General features: G+C 45.6%; 3 protein-coding genes and 1 non-coding gene across 9 annotated transcripts in view; 2 read left to right on the top strand and 2 right to left on the bottom strand.

The window, feature by feature from the left end:
* PHF20 (PHD finger protein 20) overlaps positions 1 to 16,299 on the top strand; it is a 116,270-nt gene extending 99,971 nt beyond the window's left edge. For all 6 annotated transcript variants that reach the window (XM_074317600.1, XM_019733064.2, XM_019733056.2 and 3 more), the window contains 5 exons: positions 1,058 to 1,157; positions 4,052 to 4,247; positions 7,504 to 7,909; positions 9,632 to 9,815; positions 13,780 to 16,299. In XM_074317600.1, the coding sequence (XP_074173701.1) occupies positions 1,058 to 1,157; positions 4,052 to 4,247; positions 7,504 to 7,909; positions 9,632 to 9,815; positions 13,780 to 13,922 (1,029 nt within the window). In that variant the 3' untranslated portion in view covers positions 13,923 to 16,299. The remainder of the gene's footprint in view (positions 1 to 1,057; positions 1,158 to 4,051; positions 4,248 to 7,503; positions 7,910 to 9,631; positions 9,816 to 13,779) is intronic.
* On the bottom strand, positions 1,571 to 1,674 carry LOC141568332 (U6 spliceosomal RNA). Its single transcript, XR_012491483.1, has one exon. It is a non-coding gene; the product is annotated as a U6 spliceosomal RNA (small nuclear RNA).
* Positions 16,300 to 17,823: 1,524 nt separating the features above from the next.
* SCAND1 (SCAN domain containing 1) lies at positions 17,824 to 18,962 on the bottom strand. Its single transcript, XM_019733042.2, has one exon. It carries the CDS (start codon positions 18,609 to 18,611, stop codon positions 18,060 to 18,062), a length of 552 nt encoding a protein of 183 aa, XP_019588601.2. The 5' UTR covers positions 18,612 to 18,962; the 3' UTR covers positions 17,824 to 18,059.
* Positions 18,833 to 22,737, top strand: part of CNBD2 (cyclic nucleotide binding domain containing 2) — a 56,055-nt gene continuing 52,150 nt past the window's right edge. The window contains exons 1-2 of the mRNA XM_019733030.2: positions 18,833 to 19,093; positions 20,997 to 21,050. Coding sequence (XP_019588589.2) covers positions 18,833 to 19,093; positions 20,997 to 21,050 — 315 coding nt within the window. The remainder of the gene's footprint in view (positions 19,094 to 20,996; positions 21,051 to 22,737) is intronic.

Below are 22,737 nucleotides of genomic sequence, written 5' to 3'. Positions count from 1 at the left end.
TGAATTGCTTCAAGTACCTTAGTATCCGTGTTGGTATTTGTTTTTTCCTTTTCATTTCCTCCTCTGGACCTTTAGCTCTCAGGCTTGCTTACTGTCCTCAGGTCTCCCAAGACTGCCCGCATTGTCTGTCCCTTTCTTTCCTTCTGTGCCTCCTGTCCCTCCTTCTCCTTCCTCTCCCATTGCCCAGGGAAGGCAGTGGAGTCTAGGAGTTAAAAGAACTAGCTTTGCAAGTTGCCTGGCTTGTGTTCTGATTCACTGTTGCTTCTCTTCCGCTGTGTGACCTTTGGTAAGGTTTAGAGAGAATAAATGCGAAGTGCCAGCCCATGGTTATTCCAGGAGGCATCAAAGTGAATTAGCTTGCCCATTGGTAGTAGTAGTAATAGGCTCTTAATACATTAAAGCTGTTTTCTGGGCTCTGAGATAGGAGCTGCTGTACATGACCCATTGATTCCTCATAAACAGCCCCATGTGGTTGGTCGGTAGGACTAGTATCCCATTTTGCAGATGGGGAAACTGAAGCCCAGGGTGGAGAAGTGACCTGTGCAAGGTCACTTAGCTAATGAATGAATGAGCCATAATTCAAACTCAGGTTTTTGTCATTCCCTGTTAACCTTCCATTAAGGACTTGAACAGTTTTTGTCTGTCCTCATAAAGTGATCAGAACAACGAAAGCCTATAGAAATGGAAACGAAAATTGTCATTTTTCTGAGACCAGCACTGTTTAAATGTTCTTCATCTGTGCTGTTCAGTACAGTAGCCACTAGCCTTATGTAGTTATTGAGCACTTAAGATGTGGCTGGTGGAACTAAGGAACTGAATGTTAACTTAATTTGTTAATGTAAATAAATGCAAAGAGCCACAGGTGGCCAGTGGCTTCCATACGCTGGCTCAGTTCTAGATGAGTGGTTGCAGCCAGTTCCTGTGGAAGTCAGTTGGGGGTGCTCACCCTCCCCTCTCCTTCTACATCCCCCTGTCCCCTTCCCCCACAGGTGGGTCTTATTTTTGGACGGAGGATACCTTCTGAGTTTAATTTTTATTGCTTCTTTAATTCTGACAGTGTGAAGAGTGCCAGTGCTGGCAGCATGGGGTCTGCATGGGATTACTGGAAGAAAATGTGCCTGAGAAATACACCTGTTATGTTTGCCAAGACCCTCCAGGTAGAGATTTCTAGAGTCAGGGATCTTAACAGTATGTAGCCTTTTCCTGAGCACAGCTGCCTGTGAAGTAGCCTAAGTGTCTGTGGTCTTGAGACTCGTTTCTTCAGCATCGGCTAGACTCTGACAACTCGTCGCCTTTGTCACTCACTCACCTGGTGGCCAGCTGTCCTGAACTTAGCAGTAAGAGGCCATGTGTGAAGAGGTTCACCTAGTGGAAGACCTAGCCTTGAACTAGAATTTTAAAATTTTTATTGTGGTAAAAATCATGTAACATAAGATCTACCCTCTTTACAGATTTTTAAGTGTATGGTACAGTGATTTTTAAGTGTATGGTACAGTATCGTTTGTAAACTAAGCACTGTTGTACAGTAGATCTCTAGAACTTTTTCATCTTGCATGACTGAGCCTCTGTAAAAACTATGGAACACTACAAATGTGCGTCTCATCCTTGTGTAGGGGCCATGCTAATCTTCTCTGTATCACTCCAGTTTCACAATATGTGCTGCCCAAGCAGCACCTTTTCCTTTGCTTGGCAGATCATGAGGATGTATGTGGGCTCTGTCCTTGGCTTTTTGAGGCTGTTGGAGGGTTAGAAACCTGCCGCTGCTCCCTCTGGTGGCATCGCCCTTCATTGCTTCATTGCCACTAGGAAGGGAGATACGCTCTTGAAGGTACAGGAAAGGTGTGGTTTCAAAGAGCTGGTCTGCCACCCGGAGCAGTGAATTAATTCTGTAGCAGAATCAGTTAGTTTCATTGTTCCATGGCCACAGGGCTAGCCTGTGGCTCTTGGGTGCCCCTTTCCAGAAGTCTGAGGGGTGGATAATAAATCTGTGGTTCTTGTCTTGCTGTCAATAGGATGGTGACATCTCCCTTTACCACTTGTAAGGTCTCCCCTCAGCTCCATTCCCATGATCCCCGTACAGTTAGATAGTTCTTGAGAGCCTCTGCTTCTGTTATTCCTTTTAGTGCTCTGAGGGGCCTGGTCGGAGCTCCTGTTCCCGTTTTTGCTTATGAGAAAGAAATTGACTCTCAGGGATATGAATGACTTTTCTAATCTCATAAAGCAAATTGGAATTAGAACTGGCTTGTGGGGCCACATTTCTTGATTTTGCTGGTTGTGTATGGAGGGGCGGGCCACTGTAGTTCATTTTCCAGCAAGCAGGTCCCCTGATAACCTTTGTTGTGACACTATATTTCCTTGCGCTAGATTAGTCCACAGGCAGAGAGGAATCTGCCTGTTTTCCCTTTATCCCAAGGAAAAATATGGTCAGATTAGTCTGTGAGTCATAGAATATTATCAATGGGCAGTATCTCAGAGACCAGCATTTGACAAGTGAGCTAATACAGGCCCAGAAAGGACGTGACAGAGAAGGAGAACCAGTGTCTCTGGCCTTTGTCATGTAAAACAGGTAGTGCAGCCCTGAGTCCTGCAGCTCAGGCCACTGCTGCAGTAGCAGCTGCCTCTGAGATCCCGCACGTCATTCTTAGGGCTCCTTGGGGGCACTGCTTAAAAATCTCTTCTGTCTACTTGGTTGTCTCTCATTCTTTCTCTTTTTAGAAATCATATACACCGTCTTTGTCAATTCCTACACACTCTCTGAATTTTTATAACTCTAACTGCCAAGACTATGAATAGATTCCTCTTTGCATTGAGCACTCAGTGTCTGTCACATTTATAGACTGTGTTTGACTCTGCAGTGACTTGGGCCCGAAGTTTAACCTAACAGATTTATTCTTTAGAGGTTACTTAAAGCTGTTTTTTACAGAGTCAGGGTGCATCCCCACCACACATGGTGGTAAAGCCAGAAAGAGAAAGAGCCCAAGGACTTTCATGGGGATAACCCAGGGTATTTCAGGGTTTTTAGGTATTAAGAGGTGAACAGCAGTCTGGTTGAAAGCTGTTCCCTGGGCTTTTGGAGCAGGAAACACTGCCAAGTTACATGTGGTTGTGTTTTCAGTCCTTCCTAAGGATCCCTGTAATGAACAAGACCACTGAAGCCATCCAGTTCATCTGTTGTTGTAACAGATGGGAAGCAGAGGTCCAGAGAAGGGAGGGGGCCTGACCATTGTTTAGTTAGGTGGTAGGTGACAGTTGGAGGGGGACTTGGGGCTCTTTTCCATTTGATGAATCCATTCAAGATGCCTTTTGCAAGGCACTGGGGATACAACTGTCAACAAGATGGTTCCTATTCTTCTGGCTCTTAGTGGAGTTGGGGCCAGAAACAGATGTCAAAATCAGTCAAGCAAGAACTTGTTAGCTAGGGATGAATGCTGTGAGGGGCAAAAACGATGAGATGGTGAACGACTAGGAGGCACTGAAGAGACTCTTTTACATCGGGAGATGACAGAAGGCCTCTCTGAGGAGAGGTGGTAAGGACTCAGTCCGGCAAAGGCCTTGGAGAAGAGTGCTCCAGACAGGGCGGGTGCTAGAGCCAGGACCGTAGACCAGAGAGAGCTTGATGTGTTCCAGAAACGGAAAGGAGGCCCCTGGAAGGGTAGGGCCAGGAGGGAAGGAAGGATCCAGTCCCGCAGGCCTCAGGAGGCCCGAGTTAGGGCTTGGGTTTCTTTTGTGCGTGCTAGGAAGTCTTTGCAGGTTTTAAGTAGGAGAGGGGTGCCGTGATTTAAATGTAAGGAGATACCCATGTTCCCACTGCATCTCTGGCCGTTCCAGGAGATCAGGAAATTTCCATTCCTTACTCCCTACCTGGTCCCTAACACCTAGTAGAGAGCCTAGTATATAGTAGGTGCCAAGTAAATGTATATTGGGGGAATAAATGAACAAAATGAACACACCAATGCATCCTTCCAGTAGTTTGTGTGATAGCTGTACAATGATGAAATGGCCGGGGTTTCCTTCAGGCCAAGTATTAACACTGTCATTGTCACTGTTTCAGGTCAGAGGCCTAGCTTCAAGTACTGGTATGACAAGGAGTGGCTGAGTAGGGGTCACATGCACGGCCTGGCATTTCTAGAAGAGAACTACTCCCAACAGAATGCCAAGAAGATTGTGGCCACCCACCAGCTTCTCGGTGACGTGCAGAGAGTGATCGAGGTTCTGCACGGCCTGCAGCTCAAGATGAGCATCCTGCAGTAAGTGCGGCAGCCGTGGCCTTGGGGCCGGCTCTGGTGGGCCGGGTCTGGAGGCAGGATAAGTTTGAGAAATTGGAAAGCCACAAGATCACTGATAAGAAAGAGATGAGTTTGAGACCTTTACTAAAAATTCTGTTATAAAACATTCTTTAAAAAAAAAATCAACTTTTTTGAGGTATGCTTACATAAATGAGGTTCACATTTATTGAGTTTTTGACAGATCTCTACACCCTTACAGCCACCACCATAATCAAGATAATGATGTATGTGTTTGTAGTTCAGTTTGTTTTTGTTTTGCTGTACAGTTCTGAGTTTTTTTTGTTTTTGTTCTTAAAATCATGATAAGATATACATAATGTAAAAATTACCATCTGAACTGATTTTAAGTGTACAGTTCAGTAAGAGTCAGGTACATTCACCTTGTTGTGCAGCCAATCTCCAGAACTCTTTGTATCTTGTAAAACTGAAACTCTTTACCCATTAAATGACTCCTCTCCATTTCCCCCCCGCCCAGCCCCTGGCAACCACCATTCCACTTTCTGCCTCTATGAATTTGACTACTGCAGGTACCTCGTATAAATGGGCTCCTACAATATTTGTCTTTTTACGACTGGCTCTCTTCACTGAGCATAAGGTTCATCTATTCTGTAGCCTGCATTGAATTTCCTTTCTTTTTAAGGCTGAATAATATTCCATTGTATGTATTAGGTTGGTGCAAAAGTAGGTTTAAAAGGTTAAAAATAATTGTGAAAGCTGCAGTTACTTTTGTAGCAACCTAATACCACTTCTGTTTATCCATTCATCCTAAACATTCTTGATTCGTAAACAAAGTAAAATTGGAAGGTATTGGAAGAAATGCTGTTAGCAAGCCTGCCCTTAGCATAGGGATTGCTTAATAAGTATGTCTGCGGATGGTTTGCTCATACAGAAAAGCTTTAGGCCTTTTGGAGCTGGATTTCTGGCTTTTAGTGGCCAGAGTCTGGATTTAAATTGAGTGTGAATTCCCTTCTGTGGTTGCATTCTACGTCTCAGGTGACCCAAGTTCACGTAAGCTCTGAGAAAGAAATGTGGCTCTTATTGGAGTCTTTGGCTTTATAACCTACCCCCACTTTACCAAACAGGACAACTAGACCTTGAGTGGGGCAGCCATTCCTGTGGTTTCTGGGGGTAGACCCTGGCTCCCGTCAAGTACTTGTCCTAGCCTTTCTAACTGCCTCTCCTTAGCGGTTCCGTGAATTTTCTTTTGGTATTAGCACAGTCTGTGGCAGAGACAGCTTCTCTTCTGTAAAAGTCTCTCATCAACAATAGCAAACTGGTGCCTTGAGTGAGTTAGGCCTGACAGACTACCCTTCGATGAGGTTTTCTTTGTGCTGACTAGTCCTGGAGGCCTCTTGGAGTCAGGCAGAGCGTCGCAGCCCTGAGGTGGCAGCATGAGGGTCTGCTGTCTCTGGGATTCTGGCGTCACACAGAGGCCTGGCTCCAAGTACTGGCATGACCAGGAGAGGTTGAGCAGGGCTTGTTCAGTAGGGGTATATATTAGTTTGGGTAAAAGCTAAGGTGCTATAACAAAGACGAAGCAGACAAAAATAGAGGCTAAAAGAAAATGGAATTTTCTTTCTCACATAATGCATGGTTCAGAAGAAGGCAGGGGTCCAGGCCAGGTAGGTGACTTTTCTTCAGGATTCTGGCTGCGGTCTTGGGGATTTGGGCTCCTTCTGTCTTATTGCTCTGGCAGTCTCTTGGGATTATCCTCATCTGCGTGGTTGAAGGAGTGGCATCTGTACCTCAACTCGGCTCTAACCCCAGGATGAGAAGAAGGGAAAAAGGGGGAACAAGCAGTTTCATGGATACACCTAACTGCAGGTGGCCTGTGCCCTGCGGAAACTCAGGAGTGAGGGTGGAGGTGGGTATGAGGGAAGGGAAGGATAGCTGCTGAGGGGAAAATAGCCATTATTGTTGAGGGGAACTGAATCAGGTGACAGCCCTGGATAGAATGTCAGAGACTAGCTATTCTGTCACATTTTATAAAGTTGGAAAATTTTGCCACATTTCAACCAAATGAATTTCTTCTTAATGAGCTGCCAGAAATTGACTGAGGTAGGTAGAAGGTGGTCCACGTGAGAGCCTAAAACACTCAGGTGATGCTGCTCATTGTGACCTTTGCTACATTTCTCTTCATCTGAGGATTCAGTCAGATGGTGGTTCTCTTTCTTCTCACTGAGATGCCAGAGCTCCTGCCTGTGTTCCATATTCAGGAACCTTGTCTCTTCTGAATCCCTGTTTAGATCCTTCCTCTTTGTCGTAGTGACTTCGTACTGGAATTAAGTCTGACTTCTCTGAGCAGTTTAGAAGAGGGTGTAAAGGGGATCATGTAGTCATTCATGTGGAGAAAAGGTCCTGGAATATGGGACGTGGTCCCAGTATGTCTATGTACACATGGATAGTCTCTGCTCTCACAGGCTCTGGGACTTCATGCTCAGACATATTGTTCCTAAGTGGCCTGGCCGATCTATTTTCAAAGGCAAACAAAACTGGGAATAACTTCAGAGCATCTGCTGTCATTTAAAAAGTAGCATACATGGCTATGCCTACCTTCTTCCTGATTGGCAGGGCCCAGAAAAGGATCAGAATCCCTATTCTTTAATAGCAAACTTTTCTCTTTGGAATGGTGAGAACAGAAGATTTTAGAAGAATTTTTTAAAACTTTCTTATTAGTGACCTATACACAGATGACTTTTGGTGTCTTTCCCCCCTCCCTGTGTCATCATTGCATTTTTATAATTGAATGTCATGGTTTATTAATAAGTTAGGGTTATTTTTAGTCAGTCACATTTGCAGAGCACTTGGCCACCAACAAAGTCCTTGCATTTGAATTAATTCACTTAATCTTCACCAAACTCAGTGGGTGATGGCAGACAGATGGTTAGCCCCGTTTGGCAGAGGAGGAAATGGCAGCAAGGCTGGCTGGGTGACTCGTCCCAGATGCGTGGCTCAGCAGCAGCTGAGTGAAATGCAGTCAGGTCTTCTGACTGCAGGTCTGCTCCACTCGCCACGAGTGTCTAGACGGGAGCTTGCCTGGAAGTGGTCCCCTCAGACACCGCAGGTTTTCATTTCCTTGTTGCTTGGCATAGGACGGTTTGTGACCAGATGGCCCAGTGGGGAGCTTCTCTCCCTGCTGGGAGAGTGTTGGGAACTGCGAAGCCCCTTGAGTGGTTCCGGTTACTCCAGTGCCCTCTCCTTGTCCCCCTCCCCACAGAAACAGGGAGCACCCTGACCTGCAGCTGTGGTGTCAGCCTTGGAAACAGCGCTCAGGGGACGGGAGGCCTCATTCCAAACACATCCATGTCACGGAAGCCAAGAGCAAGGAGGAAGCCCCAAGCTATAGAACTTTGAACGGGGCGCTGGAGAAGCCCCTGCCGCTGCCCCTGCCCCGGTCTGTGGAGGAGTCCTACATAACCAGCGAGCACTGCTACCAGAAGCCCCGCGCCTACTACCCTGCTGTGGAGCAGAAGCTGGTGGTGGAGACCCGGGGCTCTGCCCTCGAGGATGCAGTCAACCCCCTGCACGAGAATGGCGACAACTCCCTCTCCACGCGCCTGGGCTGGCCTCTAGACCAAGACAGGAGCAGGGGTGACAGTGACCCCAAACCCAGCTCCCCAAAGGTATGTGGCTCACTTTTATTGTTCTTTGTGGGGGTGCTTGTAAGTTCTAGGGCTAAATGTTCTGTGGAAGATGATTAGTGTGAAATTGTATTTATTGTAGAATTATATTTAAATTTGCCTTCAGAGGTGCTTTTTTGGTCTGCTAAAATGGGTGCAAAGTCAGGAGAGCCCACTTGATTTGGTTCTGGGAGGTACCCACAAAATGGCATAGTCAGTGGGGTGGGGTGGAAAGGTGGGAAGTAGCAAGGAGGAAAGGTTTGCTTCGGACTTGGTAATGAAACCAAGTTAGGAAAATGAGTTTTTCTTTAACACAAGTTACATTATAATTGCACCTAGGTGCTAATTCTTAGCATGAGGAAAGAATGAGTCAAGTGTTGTGTTAGGCATATGTTTTTCAATACAATTCTATGATAGCTTTACTCTGACCTTTAACTTCTCAGCCCTGACATAAGAACAGTCTGTTTGGTCAAAACATTTGTAGGTTTCATCAGTTTCCCAAGAGCCATTCTCATTTTTGTTTCATTATTCCTGTCATTCTCTTCTGGAGCCCCCTGAGTCATCCTCTTGCCAACGTTGTCATCTGTAACTGTTCACTGGCCTCGTCCAGCCCTGTCCTCAGTTGTCAGTGAGGCTTTAGGGGATTGGAGAGCTTCCCCACCATGTCATCCTCACTTTCACAGACTTGATTGACCCTGTGGGTCGGTATCACCAGCATTGGGTACATTGCTGCTCATTGCTGAGAGTGAGGGAGTGTCCTAGATTATAGCCGCCCAAGGGTGGCCATTGCACCTCATTAAGCCTGTGCCCTTGCCAGTGTCTCAAGAGTGTTGGGTAAGGCTGGTAAGGACAGTCTTTGGAGACAGACCCAGGTTCAAGTCTGGATTCAGCGATTTGCTGTGATTCTGAGAAGGTCACTTTCGTCCTCAGATGTGTCTCCTCACCCGCCTGTAGAATGGAGTCAGTGACAGTGCCCTTTCAGTTATTGTGCAGTGCATCTGTGAAAAGCTCTCAGCACATGGCTTTGCACATAGTAAGTTCTAAGTAAATACCAGCTAGAATTTATTTCATTTCAAATGAATGAATGAAAAGTTGCGATCACCAACCCCAGAAAAGGTTTGTGCTCCTGCAGGCGAGGCAGAAAATACTGGGCCTAAACAAGGCAGCCAGGGTTAAAAATTCCTTTCATCGATGGCAGGCTGACTATAGGCTGACACTGTGTTTCATAAACCTTATCCCATTTTATCCTGATGAACCTTAAAAGTAGGTTTTACTATTTCCATCTTTCCCATAAAGCAACAGAGGCTCAGAGAAGTGAAGTAACTCATCCAGGTTCATATGTTCAGTAAGACACGGAGCTAGGACTTAAAACTAATTTTTCTGACTCCCATATACTAATCCTGATATACACTCGCCCAGCTCTATTCTGATCTCAGGGCTCTGGAAGCCATTCTGGGAGGCCTACTTCAGGCCTCGGGCATTGGCCAGTCACTGGAAAGCTGCTGTGGGGCCCTTTGAGCCAGAGGTCTGTGCTGCCCTGAGGTGGTTGCAGTTGGCACAGCAGGCACACTTCTGCCCAGTGCCCGAGAGAGGGAGGAAAGGGAGGTAGAGATTTGGAATATTCACGCTGCAGCTGGTTTTTCAAATAGTTGCAAACACTGGCTGGTTGGAGAAGGGGCTGGGAGCTGTCTCCACTCAGTAACTTAAATGCCATTGCATCACCAGGTGAGGGACTACGTCTCCAAAAAGGTCCTACCAGAGGAAGCCCCTGCTCGGAAGCTGCTGGACAGAGGCGGAGAGGGGCTGCTGAGCTCCCAGCACCAGTGGCAGTTCAACCTGCTGACTCACGTGGAATCTCTTCAGGACGAAGTCACGCACAGGATGGACTCCATTGAGAAGGAGCTGGACGGTAGGGCTCCTTCCCTGGCTCTCTGCCCATTAGTAGGCACTGTGAGTCCGCCGGGACGAGCCGCTTTCTGAACCCCCAATCTAGCTCTCCAGGGACAGCTGTGTTCTTGCCTTCTGTTTTTTTCAGTCTTGCCCACCTCCATGCTCCCCTCCAGATGGGCCGGCCTTACTTTGAGTATTTATCATGCATGTCTAAGATCTGCCCCATCCCTTCTGCAAAGGAGAATGTACAGATGAGCAACTGAACTCTGCCTGCAGGCCATGTGCGAGCTGAACATCTCAGAAACCAAGTTCTCAATTGAGTTTTTAGGGTATCTGAGGATTAATCTGAAAAAAACCTTTTATTTCAACTTTTGATAAACCTAAAATGAAGCCGTCTCCTCCATATCAGTAGAGATTTAAGAACTTGACTTAGTCGTTTGTGTAGCCCCTGGGTATTTCTCCCAGATGTTAGTGGTACTAGCAGATGGGTTTGGAAAACGGAACTTGTGATGATGTACATGGTCAAGTTCAGTCCCTTTTGATTCCCAGGAAGTTGCCGGTTTGGTTTACGAAGACAGAATTCCCTCTTGATTATTCACTTATTTCCGAGTTATTTGTTTTCATTCTTAAAATGGGGCCTGATTAAGAAATAAATGTTCAGTTTGAGAATTTCTGAGTACAGGCAAGCTATTAGTGCTTTAATTGGGGATATAAAACATACTTAACACGAAATAACTCAGAACAATGCCATATGTTACCCAGGCTAGATTCATGAGGTATGGCCAGGACATATGTATGGCGGAGGCCGTGCCAGAGAAGAGCTGTTGTAAGGGGAAGCGGTAACGGAGCTTCCTGGAACCCCGGGACTGAAGTGGAGCCTGGAGGATGGTGTTGTTTGCTGGAGAGGGGGTGACTCAAGAGTGGGTGAAAGAGGACTAGCTCGGTTGGAAAAGGGCTTGCCCTACTGGAGGGCAGAGAGAAACAGATACCTAGTCCTTGCCTTCAAGCTTCTGTGGGAATAGGATGCTAATGCAGGGTCCATTGTGAGGGCATTTCTGAAAGGGGGCGTGTTTCTGTCTCCTTTACTCCTAAAGGGTTTGCTTGGGCTCCTTAGAATTGCAACTGATGTCACTGTCTATGAAAACCCTGCTTGTAGATGGCTGAAAGGGGATCGAATGCCAGACTGAAAATGACAGATTTTGGAAGAATGGCAGTAGGAGTGGCTCTGGGTCCCTGAGGGGAGGCCTGGCACCGGTGGAAACAGGGCGAACATTCTGTTGTTGTCAAAGGAACCTGCCCTATGGGGAGAAGTCGGAGCCTATGTACTTTTTACTCACCGACTCACCCCTCCGGCCCCGCATGGCGGTGGTAAGGATGATGAGCCGAGGCCCCCTCTCCAGCCTCCAGTGGCCTCTTCTGTGTCTTGCTGCTCTGGGGCCACATGCTCTGCCGGTGACCTGCTACTCAAGGCCCTGAGAGATACCAGGGAAGCACGAAAATCAATTATAAAGTTTAAAGATTTTATTCAGATAAACATACTTTTGCATTGTATTTAATTTATTCATAAGAATCCTGTTTTATTTCTACTACAGTGAGGAGTGAACTCTTCAGTTCATCTAAAGACCATCAAGATAAGCTAAGCTTGTATAGGAATTGGGAGACAATTTACTTTATAAAAAGCCTAGTAAGCTGTTATATTGACTGATAAATATGTTTTAAAATGTCATTGTTTTAATATTAACCATTATTTAATAATTGAGGTAGTTGTGTGAATAGTTTTGTAAAACTAAAAGACAAAAGATGTTTAATGACCATGAAAATACTGAATCTTTTTGCATTAGAAATTATTATTTTAAGAAAATGTGTTACTTTAGAGCACATTGGCCTCTATCCAGATGGTCTGGGAGAGTGTATTTGAAATGAAACCCTTTCCCTTGTTTGCAGTCGTCATACTGCTGAGAAGCTGTTGAGCTTCCTTCAAAGAGCGACTTAGCTCCAGCACCTGGTGTGGAGAAAAGGCTGGCCTGCTGGATCCTGGGTCCAGAGGAGAGGCTGTTGGCTCCCAGTCCTGGGCCTGGTCTTCAGACCTACAGGTTTAGAGAAGGCTTCAGCTTCGGGGCTCTAACCAATCCTCTTAACCACGCTCAGACAATGCTGTTCGCACACTGGAGCTCTTTCTCCTGGTGCTGGCCTCTTGGGTCACAGTGTTGGGAGAGGTCTTCGGTGAGCCTGAAACCAGATCTGAGGTAGTTACGGTGACCTTAAGAGAGGGGCCTCTCGTCAATTGTAGGGTCATCTTGCTGATTGACATTCTCACTTTCTCAGAATCGACCCCGCCAGCCCTGACTGCCTCTTCCTCAGATGGGCTCTTCCAGCATTGGCTTTGGGTCTTTGCTCCATCATCTATTCTTGTGCCCTTTTGTTGAGCAGTGGCTTGTCTCCGAGTTTCTTTCTTTCTTTTTTTTTAACTTACTGCTGTATTGGAACTGGTCACTATGGAGTTTTTTCTTTCTCAGGAGGTCGCTAGTCCCTCTCATGTGACTTTGGTCCTTTACTCTTGGTTTTCAAGTTCAAGTCTGAGCACTCTTTATTTTTCTTATTTTTAAGTCCCTCTACTAGTTGGGATCAGGAAGGGGGTAGGTTCCTCCGCCTTAGAACCCCCAAGGGCCAACAAGAAATATGATACAGGGAGGAAGGTGAGTTCCGTGGAGCCCGAGCAGTCACTGGGCATTCCGCCAGAGCATTCCCACATGCTCTCACCGCCTTTGTTGAGTGGCTGAATGCCTGCTATGTTCCAGGGACAACTGAGTGTTAGGGGTCTAATGGTGAGCAAGGCCACCTCGGCCTCTGCCTTCAAGGAGCTTGGTGTTGTGGTCGAGACAGATAATAATCAAATCGTCCCATTATATATGATTACAAACTATGGTTAGTGCTCCAGAGAAGAACGTGTGATAGCGTAGCACCCATAACACAGGGACTGGATTCCAGGTGTAGAGTTGGGGAAGGCTTCTCTGAGAAATAACTTGTAGGAAATACAGGATTTTAAAAGGTGGGAAAGAAGGTGGAGGGCTGAGTCTGAGCAAGGAACAGGATTGTGTGCGAGACTGTGAGCTGCTTGAGGAACAGGCACTGGATGAGTCGTCCTCTTTCTGCACCTCTGGCTCCAGGGTCCAGAAGGTGCTCGGTACAGGACTAGAAAGGCTATAGGCAGGCTGGGGTAAGCACAGGGCCTACCTGGAGGGGCTGGCTTTTGTCAAAGATGCAGCATTCCAAGATGGCTTCTCCCCAAATGCCAGAGCTTCAGGGAGTTGCCTGGGGAAGAACAGACATCTTCCTAAAGAGAAATCCCTGCTCTCAGAAAAGCACGACAGCTTTTTAGATAGGGAACCAATTATAATCAAGTGCATTAGTACCTGGACATCTTATACTAAATACTTCAAGAGAAAATAAAATCAGAGTATTCTGTACTACTGATGATAGGAATTAATATGAAGCAAGCAAATCAGAATTTATGGTGATAAAAATAGACCATTTCAAGTCCCTTTAAATTCTCATTTTTCTTAACAGGAGGCTAAAATACCAGACTCTGATTTCCAACATGGGTGGGTAAGCTTTAGAGTGACAGCAGTCACTGGCTATGTGTGGCTGTTTAATTAAGATTGAATACAATTTAAATTCAGTTCCTCATTTGCACTAGTCACATTGTAGGTGCTCAGTAACTACCTATGGCTACTGTACTAGACAACACAGACATACACCATTTCCATTGTTGCAGAAAGTTCTATTGTTCTGTGCTGCTCCAAAGCTTTTGAGCTTTGTCCTAGGAGTTAATCCTCTCCGGAGAGGGTGATCAGACAGTGTTGCCCTCCCTTCCCGCCTCCCAGGAATGCTCAGATGGGATTTGGTGCCTGAATTGTTGTTGACAGTCTTATGAATCAAGTGTTGGGGAGTCACTGAGTCCTCTCTCTCTGTTCTGCCCACAGTGTTGGAGAGCTGGCTGGACTACACCGGGGAACTGGAGCCCCCGGAGCCGCTGGCCAGGCTCCCGCAGCTCAAGCACTGCATCAAGCAGCTGCTGACGGACCTGGGCAAGGTGCAGCAGATCGCACTCTGCTGCTCCACATGAAAGTGGGCTCCCAAAACTAATGGGGGCTCAAGCCCGGGGCCCCTGCAGGAGGAACTTCGCATATTTAAATAAATAAACCTAGCATGCTGAATGCACGTGACACCGACCGACTTCAGGGATCTGGGCAGGGGGTGTGATGGACATTGGACAAAGAGGCCATTTGACTGCTGGAGGGCTGGGCACTGATCTCAAAGCCTACCAGGAAGGTAGCAAATAGACTCCTGGGATTCCCTTCTTCTGTGCACGTTGTTGGATGGAGAGTGAGTCTTTTTGCACAAACTTCACTTGAAATTGTGCCACTGATGATAAATAGAGTGAGAGCCAAAAAAGTTTCGTCGGAAACAAGTTATAAATTCAACTTGCAGCTTATTTAATTGACTTTTCTGTTAGGTTGGGACACATGCCAAGCCATTTGGTTTCTGCCTGGCATGAATTTAGGCAGAAGGCATCATTTTCATTTTTCCAGAATGTCGTGACTTCACCATTCTGTGGAGGTTGGAAAGGAGCAGAGGCCTTGGCTGCCCTGTCTTCTTAGGACTTCACTTTTCTCACCACATCTCTTGCATGACTTCATGGTACCGGGGACAAGTTTTATATGCTTTCATCCCACAGTTGGCTGGGTTGTGTCTTCTGTAGCAGAACCCACACAGCCTGTGGAGAAACTCGAATCTCACTGTAATAAGAATCTAGGAGGAATGCCAAGCTGAAGCAGGCAAGGTCTGGAACCCAAAGGACATCGTTTTCTACCTACTTCTTAATATTGACAGCTTCCCAGTTCTATTTAATGTCCAAAAAATGTTTCCCAAAATTTTGAACTCTTTCACTGTAAAGATTTGTTACAAAGAATGTGGTTTGGGGATCTACCTTATTTTATATTGTACACAAACTTCAGATTCTACATGTGCCGCTTTCCTCCTTCTCTGAAGGGTATATGTTCAGTAGTGGCATTTTCAGAATTGTGTTAATATACTTTAACAGTTTAAATATCCTGTTTGTATTATTTTGTGAGATAAAGGTGATTATTATGCTGCTTAAGGTCCAGGTACAATTTGTACCTTTTGAGACAATATTTGTTACTCTCACAGGTTACGGTTCCACGTGTAATTGCTATATTATTGTTTTTCCTTACTAGGCAAAGTTAAAGAAAATGTTCCATGCTTTGAGGAGTGACCCGTTTCACCGTTTAGTTTTCTTATCACTAAAGGCAAAAATCAAAGCACAGTTGTCCATTAACACAAGTTAATTATGGGTTTTTGAATCTGTAATGTTATATGCTGCAAATATTTACTATGTAAACGTGAAGTAGCCAATATCTCAGTAGCAATGACCATATGTCCAGTGATCTGTGGAATGGTTAGGCTTTAAGGCACAGGTCATTGTGGTCACGAAAGCCTCTGTACCAAGATCTGTTTCAGGGAACGCTGTCTAGTGATTTGTTCACCATGTGATTATAAAATGAATTTAGGACAAGTTGACCTGCTGTAGCTTATCCATCAGAAGGCATACATGTAGATGTGACATCCGTAATAAAGCTGACACAATTCCTCTATAAGAGGCTGTTTCCAGTTGCTAACGTTGGTGTTTCTGAAATGGGAAGAAATGCTCAAGGAGCGTGCGTCGCATCCGTGTTTTGCATAATTTATCAGACAGCCACATTTTCAGAATTGTGTGATACTTGTCTGAAAAGGGAAGAAACAGGATGGTTTTCTGTAGCCACAACTGTGCGGTGTTTCTTAGCATTAGATTACTGATTTTTTTCCTGAAAATAAATTTGAGTGTCACATCTGGGGAAGCTGTAACTTTAGTCAGTCTCATGTCTTTTTCAAAGATGGAAGCAGAAACTGAATTACCCTAATTTTGCCTGTTATTGGGTTTATTGTTTATTTTGTAAAGAAATGATCCCATATCACTCATTGTGACTTTTATCCTTAGGGAAGCAGGGATGACTCCTAATTCTGATAACCTCAGTGTGTTTCCCTAATTTAAAGCCATGTTGAGGGGCTCCATCCTCATTCCTGGGTCAAGTTGAATTAACCCCAAGTTGGAGCACTGGAAACTGTTATTTGCAAGTATTACTGTTACCATTTAGAAATATGTACACTACCTAAGTTTTCTTTTGAGAAAAACTATCCACCTTTTAAAAAATTGCCTTGACAAAAACAGTTCTGGTTTGACTAAACATTTTGTTTCTTTATGTGATGAGTTTATGCAAGGTGGACCCTTGATGAGCCAACATTGCACTGTGGATACATATCTATGTTTACGCGCTATTAGAACAGAAGGCCCTGTATATAGAAATGTTGCTTTGAAGCAATATTTACAAAACATGCAAACTTCTGTATCTGTATTTGGAAAAAATAAAACAGGTTTTTGTTGCTCTGTTTGTCATATTGTTACCACACGAAAGCCAAAACTCAAGACTTGGTTGATGGAAAGAAAAGCAGGTTTATTCAAAATTCTGGCATTCTGGGAGGATGCTGGGACTCGGGTCCAAAGGCCATCCCTCCACCCCCACCCCCGCCTCTCAGCCTGGCCAAAAGATTTTATGGGCTTGTAAGAGGCAGAACAAAGGAAAAAGGTGGAGGGGGAGGTGGTATTGGCCCAGAGTAAACAGTCCTTGAAACTGGCCTGGGGAAAATAGAATCATTGAAACTGGTATGCATAGTAAACAGAGTCATTAAGGTTTAACAGGGAGGGGAGAAAGAGAAAAACTTTCAAAAAGACCCAAGCTCAACTAGTGTTAAATTACACTAGTGGTTTAAGTCTCAAAATAGAAGATACAGTATTATCCTTACAATGTTACTGTATAATAAAGTTCTCTATTCTTAATATGTATTACTTTTGTATAAATATCTTTTAAAGGAAGTCTGCTTTTACATTCTAAACAGGTTTATCTTCTGCAGGGAGGTAGATGGATGCAAGCTCAAGACTCTAAAGCCCAAGAAAGTATGCAAAATACTTTGGAATTCATTTGTTTTTAATATGCAAAAGTAAAACGTCCCACACCAGCCTGCAGCCCAGTCTGGCTCATGTTTTTGTGATGTGAGCTGTAGGCTTATTAGATTTTGATTGTTGAAAACAGTGCACAGGACAGTTTTTGGCCTTATATTGAGATGGCACCCACTGGAATTAGGACTCTTCTGAGACCAATCCAAGCTGCTTATGGACCCCTTAGCTCCTTCCTGGTTGACCAGAAGACTCAAATCTCATGTAGGCTTTAGATTTCATAGCAAAGCTTCCCTTTTACGTCCCAAATTCTTTTTTTTTTTCCAGTTTCAGGTGTACAAAGCAACGTAATAGACATTTACACCCCTCAGAAAGTAACCCCCCTCCCCCTTTTCTAAACAAACGCTTATTTTTAAAAAATGCAGGCAGTTGGAGATACTTAAAATGCATAGCTCCAGCAATATAAAAAAAATCCATTGGCTCACATTGTCCTGCTGAAGTCCTAGAGGCCTAAAATTTTAAGGAAGGTGAGGCTGGAGGCTTAAACCAGAGCTCACAAACAGGAACTACATAAGGACCCGCACTGAAACTTAAAATAGCCCTATACCGTAGTTTGGGCCTTTTGGGAAGCTGGTGCCCAAAGGGCAGGCTAGTGGAGTAAGTTGGCAGTGTTGGTATACAGGTAGTTAAAAGCAAGCACTTAATAGAGCCAGTTATTGGCCAGAACGATCCCAAAACCAATTAGAAGGCAAGACTTATCACTACCATCTATTTTTTCAGGTAGGAAAACAAGTTCAGATTCTAGCTAGTGAGAATCAGGGGCGACTATGGAAGCCTATTTAGACTCCAACTAAACAAAGGAGTCCCAAGTGGCGTCCTGGGGAGCGCGCAGAAATACTTCCCACATGTGCAGGCCCAGGGCTAGCCAACGCGTAATGATCCAACGAAGGCCAAGTGATTATTAACAGGTTTTATTCTCATGGGCTCCCAACTAGGTTTAGCCAGGAGGCTGAAAATAGGCTTGGGAAAATAAACCCAGTAAAAAACGAACGAAAGGGACACACCAGACGACAGGAGCTACACAAACTCGTTTTTCATTAATGCGGACTGGGGAGCAGGCTCACGCTCCCAGACTCCATCACGGCTCCAAGTCCAGGGAGCCTCCGGACCAGGCCGCCCGCAGCTCCAGGCTCAGCCGGTGATGCGCACATCCGTGCGGCGACGAAGCCGTCGGGCCCGCGCCGCCTCCGGTAGGATGGCGAACAGCTGCTCCTGCACCAGCATCTCCACGATCTGCTCCTTCGTGCGGATGTCAGGCCGCAGCCACTGGCGGGAGAGCTCCCGCAGCTGCCGAAACGCCTCCCGCGGGCCCGCAGCGTCTTGGTAGCGGAACTGTCGGAAACGCTGGCGGAACGTCTCCGGGCCGGGCCGGGAGCTGCCAAGGCCGCCAGGGCCTGAGGGGGAGCGTGGAGCGGCTTCAGCAAGGGGCGCGGAGCCCAGGGGTGCAGGATGGAGAGGCAGCTCCAGGGCCGGGGACGCCGCCGCGGGAGGCGGAGGAACCGCTTCGGGGTCGGCGGCATTTTGGTTGGAGTGTTCGGGGGCTGGCGGAGGCGCCTCAGGAGTCGACAAGGAGCCCGCAGGGTTACTCTCCGGGCCTGAGCTCGGCCCGGCTCCTTCTTCTGCCTTCTCCCGTGGCGGCGCCGGGCTCCCAGGGGCCGCCAAGACCGGCTCGGTCGCCGCCATGACTCCGGCTCTGAACGTCACCCTTTGTTCCGCGGCTGTGTGCTCAGCACTGCGTCTGCGCGGGGGCGGGGTGAGGAGGGAGACGTTTCCCGCGACAGGGCAGAGCCCGCACGACTTCCAGGAAGGCGGACGCGGGGCTCACCGAGAGCGCACAGAGCTCACCTGTGCCAGCCAGGCGCCGGGGACGGGCGGAAGCGGAAGTTTTCGCTGGCGTTTCTAAGATGAGGTCGGCCCGCGAGCACCCGGAAGCGGAGTCCGGGCTCCAGGAAGCGGCGCCCCCTCGCGTTGGCGAGTCGAGTCAGGAGGTGACAGGGAGCGCGCAGTCACCGGCCAATGTTGCCTCAATGTCCCAGTGTGAGCAGGAGTCGGAGGAGGGGGAGGAGTCGGAGGAGCGGCAGGAGGAGCAGCAGGAGGAGCAGCAGGAAGAAGAGGAGGAGCCGGAGCCCAAAGGGGTTATCCGCTCTGATCGCTCCCGTCCGCAGGTGACCTGCGCCTGCCCCTGCCCTCGCGCCTCATCCTGGTTAGGATGTTGGGGAGCCACGGGCTCGCGGGGGCTGGCGCCCGGCAGGGGAACGGAGCGGGACAGCGGGATGGCGGTCCGGCACTGACGGAGTGCCCGACTCGAGAAAGTTCTCTCGCACCGTCAAAAGGGGAGTGCATCCCCGTCTTAATGCGAGGGAGACAAACTATAACATAAGATCCCCAGCAAACGTGGTAACACTGCCATTCTCATGTCACAAAGTAAATGCTTAAGAACTCTGCCATTATTTCTTGTGTATCCTCTGAAACCAAGGGACTCTCTGGGTTCGGCTTTTAACTTTAGGATTAGTAAATACACTAAATGTGTTGCTTCGTATAGTGGCCAGTGGCCACTCTGTGCTTACTGAGCCCTTGAGAGGTGGCTAGTTGGCATGGATATGTGCTGAATCTAAAATACACATGAGTCTTAGTACCAACCCCCCAAAAAAAAACCACCGAAAACCAATATCTCAATAATTTTTTATATTGATTACACGTTGGAATGGTAATATTTTGCATATATTGGGGCAAATAAAATATATTAAAATTAACTTCACTTGTGTCATTTTACTTTTTAAATGTGGTACTAAAAGTTTTAAATTATATATACTATTTGTTTACATTATTTTTGCATTAAATAGATGTCAGTATTCTATGGTGGAATCCCCATGCAGGGTTGATTTGCCTTAGGCCAGGGTTACTGAGGGGATTAAATCAGTAAAGCCCTTGGAAGGACCGGGCTTTTTAAAAGTTTGCTGTTGTCTTCATTAGATAAATTGTTTGCTATTTCCAAGCTACAGTTTTCTTCTCTGTAAAATGTGTATGTGATAGAACTTCTCTCATAGAAGTTACTATGAGAATTCAGTGAGATGACACAGGCAAAAGCATGTAGTTCTGACAGCCCTTCAGTAAGTGATACATTCTGTTTGACAGCTGACTCTCAAATATGTTTTGTATCCCCATTTTACAGAGAGGGAAATTAACGCCTGGAGACAAACAAGGGCCCCATATAGAAGGTTTTGTATGGCCCTTGCAGTCCCTTTGAGCTCTGTGCAGAATGAGTGGGCCTGTTTAACAACCATCGACATACCAGTGGCCCTGATATAAAACTTGTCTCTCCCAGAGGACGTGCTCTCTGCACATCCTGTGAGGTTGAAGTGGATCCTCACAGAACAGTTTCCAGAGTCTGAAACCCTTGATGGAAATTGCAGTGGGTCTTTAATATTTTGTAGTGACTGCCATGTAAAAATTGGGGGATTTCACATGCAGTCTGGATTTTCTTGAAAGTGGATGAGCTGGCCAAACTGCGGGCTAGACGGAGTAGTGGTTAGGATGTGGGGAAGGGATGAAAGCTGAGGTTGTGAGGTCAATTGGAAGTTAAATCATGAAGAGCCTAGAATTCCATGTTGAAAAATTGAATCCTTGTCCTCTTGGGATCTTGGGAAAGAGAATGAACTCTTGTGGTACTTGGAATCACAGAAGAAATGGACTGGAAATCTTAATATTCCATGATTCCAAGTACCACAAGAGTTCATTCCCTTTCCTGAGAGGACATTTCTTCCATCTCTGTTGGAATCAGAATATTAGAGATGGAAGGAGACATCTTAGAGATCTCTTAGAATTGTGGAATGTTAGCATGGAAGGGGCCTTTCAGATTAAATCCGAAAATCGGGTTCAGTTATTCTAAACTCTATGGGTCAGTCAACCCCCAGAATCTGGGGGAAAATAATTATACTAATACCTCTTCCTAGAAGAGTGATCCACTTACATACTTCTGCATACAATTTCAGGTAATTTCCAGATATCCTTGAATGCAGGGTAAGTTTAAAATATATGTTTATATGTACTCTATTCTGAATTTTGCAGATTAAGAAGTCTAGCCAGCAAGAGGCAAAGGATTGCTCCAAAATAAAAAAGCTGGTAAGTAGTTCCACGAGGACAGAATTCTTTTGACTTCTAGTCCAATGCTCTTTTCTTATTAGGCTTTTTTATTAGCACTAGGCTGGGAACTCACTTGGGAAGGGATCATAAGTCATTCATCTTGTATCACTTAGCTTCCAATGCAAGGCGCAACTCCCTGCTGACCCTCAGTAAGTGTTGATTAAAGGAAAGAGGACAAGCAGTGGCTTGCAGACCATCCCTATGAAGGGAGAGATCTAATATGACTCGTTCAGACAGAGGCTTTGGATACTTTTTTTAAAATGCTTTTTATTTGGAAGTACAGATTCATAAAAACTTGTGAAAATAGTACAGAGAGGTCTCATGCACCCTTCATCCAGTTTTCCCCAATGGTAACATCTTATATAACTATAGTACAATACCAAAACCAGGAAATAGACATTGATACACTTCACAGAGCTTATTCAGATCTCACCTTTTATATGCACTCATTTGTGTATGTGTGTAGGCCTGTGCAATTTTATCACATGTAGATGCGTTCAACTACTACCAAATCAATATCTAGAAATGTTTGATCACCACAAAGATCTCTCGTGCTATTGCTTTATAATTATACCCATTCCTTTCCTCTGTACCCCATCCCCAATTGCAGGCCACCAGTAATCTGTCCTCCATTTCTGTAATTTTGTCATTTCAAAAGTGTTATATAAATGCAATGATACAATACATAACCTTTTGGGATTGGCTTTTTTTACTGAAAAGAATTCCCTGGAGGTTCATCCAGGTTATTGCATGTATCAATAGTTTGTTGATTTTATTGCTGCATAATAATCCGTGGCATGGATGTACCATGGTTTGTTTAAACAGTCATCCATTGAAGGATATTTGAGTTATGTACAATTTTGGCCTAAAACAAAGAAAGCTGTTCTGAATTATTTTATGATATGGCCTTAGGTAAGTCATTCACTCTTTCTAAGCCTGGAAATAATAACTACCACAGAGAATGGCTCTGAAGAGTCAATGAGGAAATAGATGTAAAGGAAGTGGTACCAGGTCTGATACAGAGTATGCACATAGGATTTTAAAATGGTAATAGTTATGAAGGACTAGCACTTAATGGAATGTATAAGTTCTAGTGTGTGGCATTGAAAAAAGTCATAGGCGTTGCTATTATTAGCCATTCTTGGCCATCTGTATGTATGTGACACTTTACAGATAGGAAATTCAGGTCTAGAGTGAGTGATTAACTGGCCTAGGTTTAGCTAATGAGGGGCAGGATTGGGATTCAAACCCGGGTTTCACCTAGAGCTAAGAGGGAACTGTGGAAGGACTTTAGGCAGGGGAAGCCTGTGTTCAGATGGTGTTTTAGGAGACTCACTCTGGATGCAGTGTAAAGAATATTGCATTATTGCTGAATACTTGGATTCTTTCTGATTTTTCACTATTAAAAGAATGACAATCACCTCGTGCTTTAAGCTCTTTCTGTATTTTGGATTACAAATGTCGGTTGCTAACAAATCTATTTGATTTCTGAGTTTGAAAAGCAAGAGTTTGGATAGTAAGGGAGACCTGGACTTCCTTAAGCTATAGTCCCAATAGAGAAATGACTGAATTAAATCTTTTGATAGATATTTCCACCTTGCTGTCCATAGAGGTGTGTTTGATTCATAGAGCCTCAGAACTTTACTTCATAGATGTGCACACGAAA

Source organism: Rhinolophus sinicus, linkage group LG13, assembly GCF_036562045.2.
Source record: "Rhinolophus sinicus isolate RSC01 linkage group LG13, ASM3656204v1, whole genome shotgun sequence".
Classification (NCBI taxonomy): domain Eukaryota; kingdom Metazoa; phylum Chordata; class Mammalia; order Chiroptera; family Rhinolophidae; genus Rhinolophus; species Rhinolophus sinicus.
Note: the sequence above shows the minus strand (reverse complement) of the source record. Positions and strands in the feature narration are given on the sequence as shown.

What these genes read in the sequence shown, in the direction of transcription:
- SCAND1 (XM_019733042.2), bottom strand. Translation starts at nt 18,611, where the DNA reads ATGGCGGCGACCGAGCCGGTCTTGGCGGCCCCTGGGAGCCCGGCGCCG.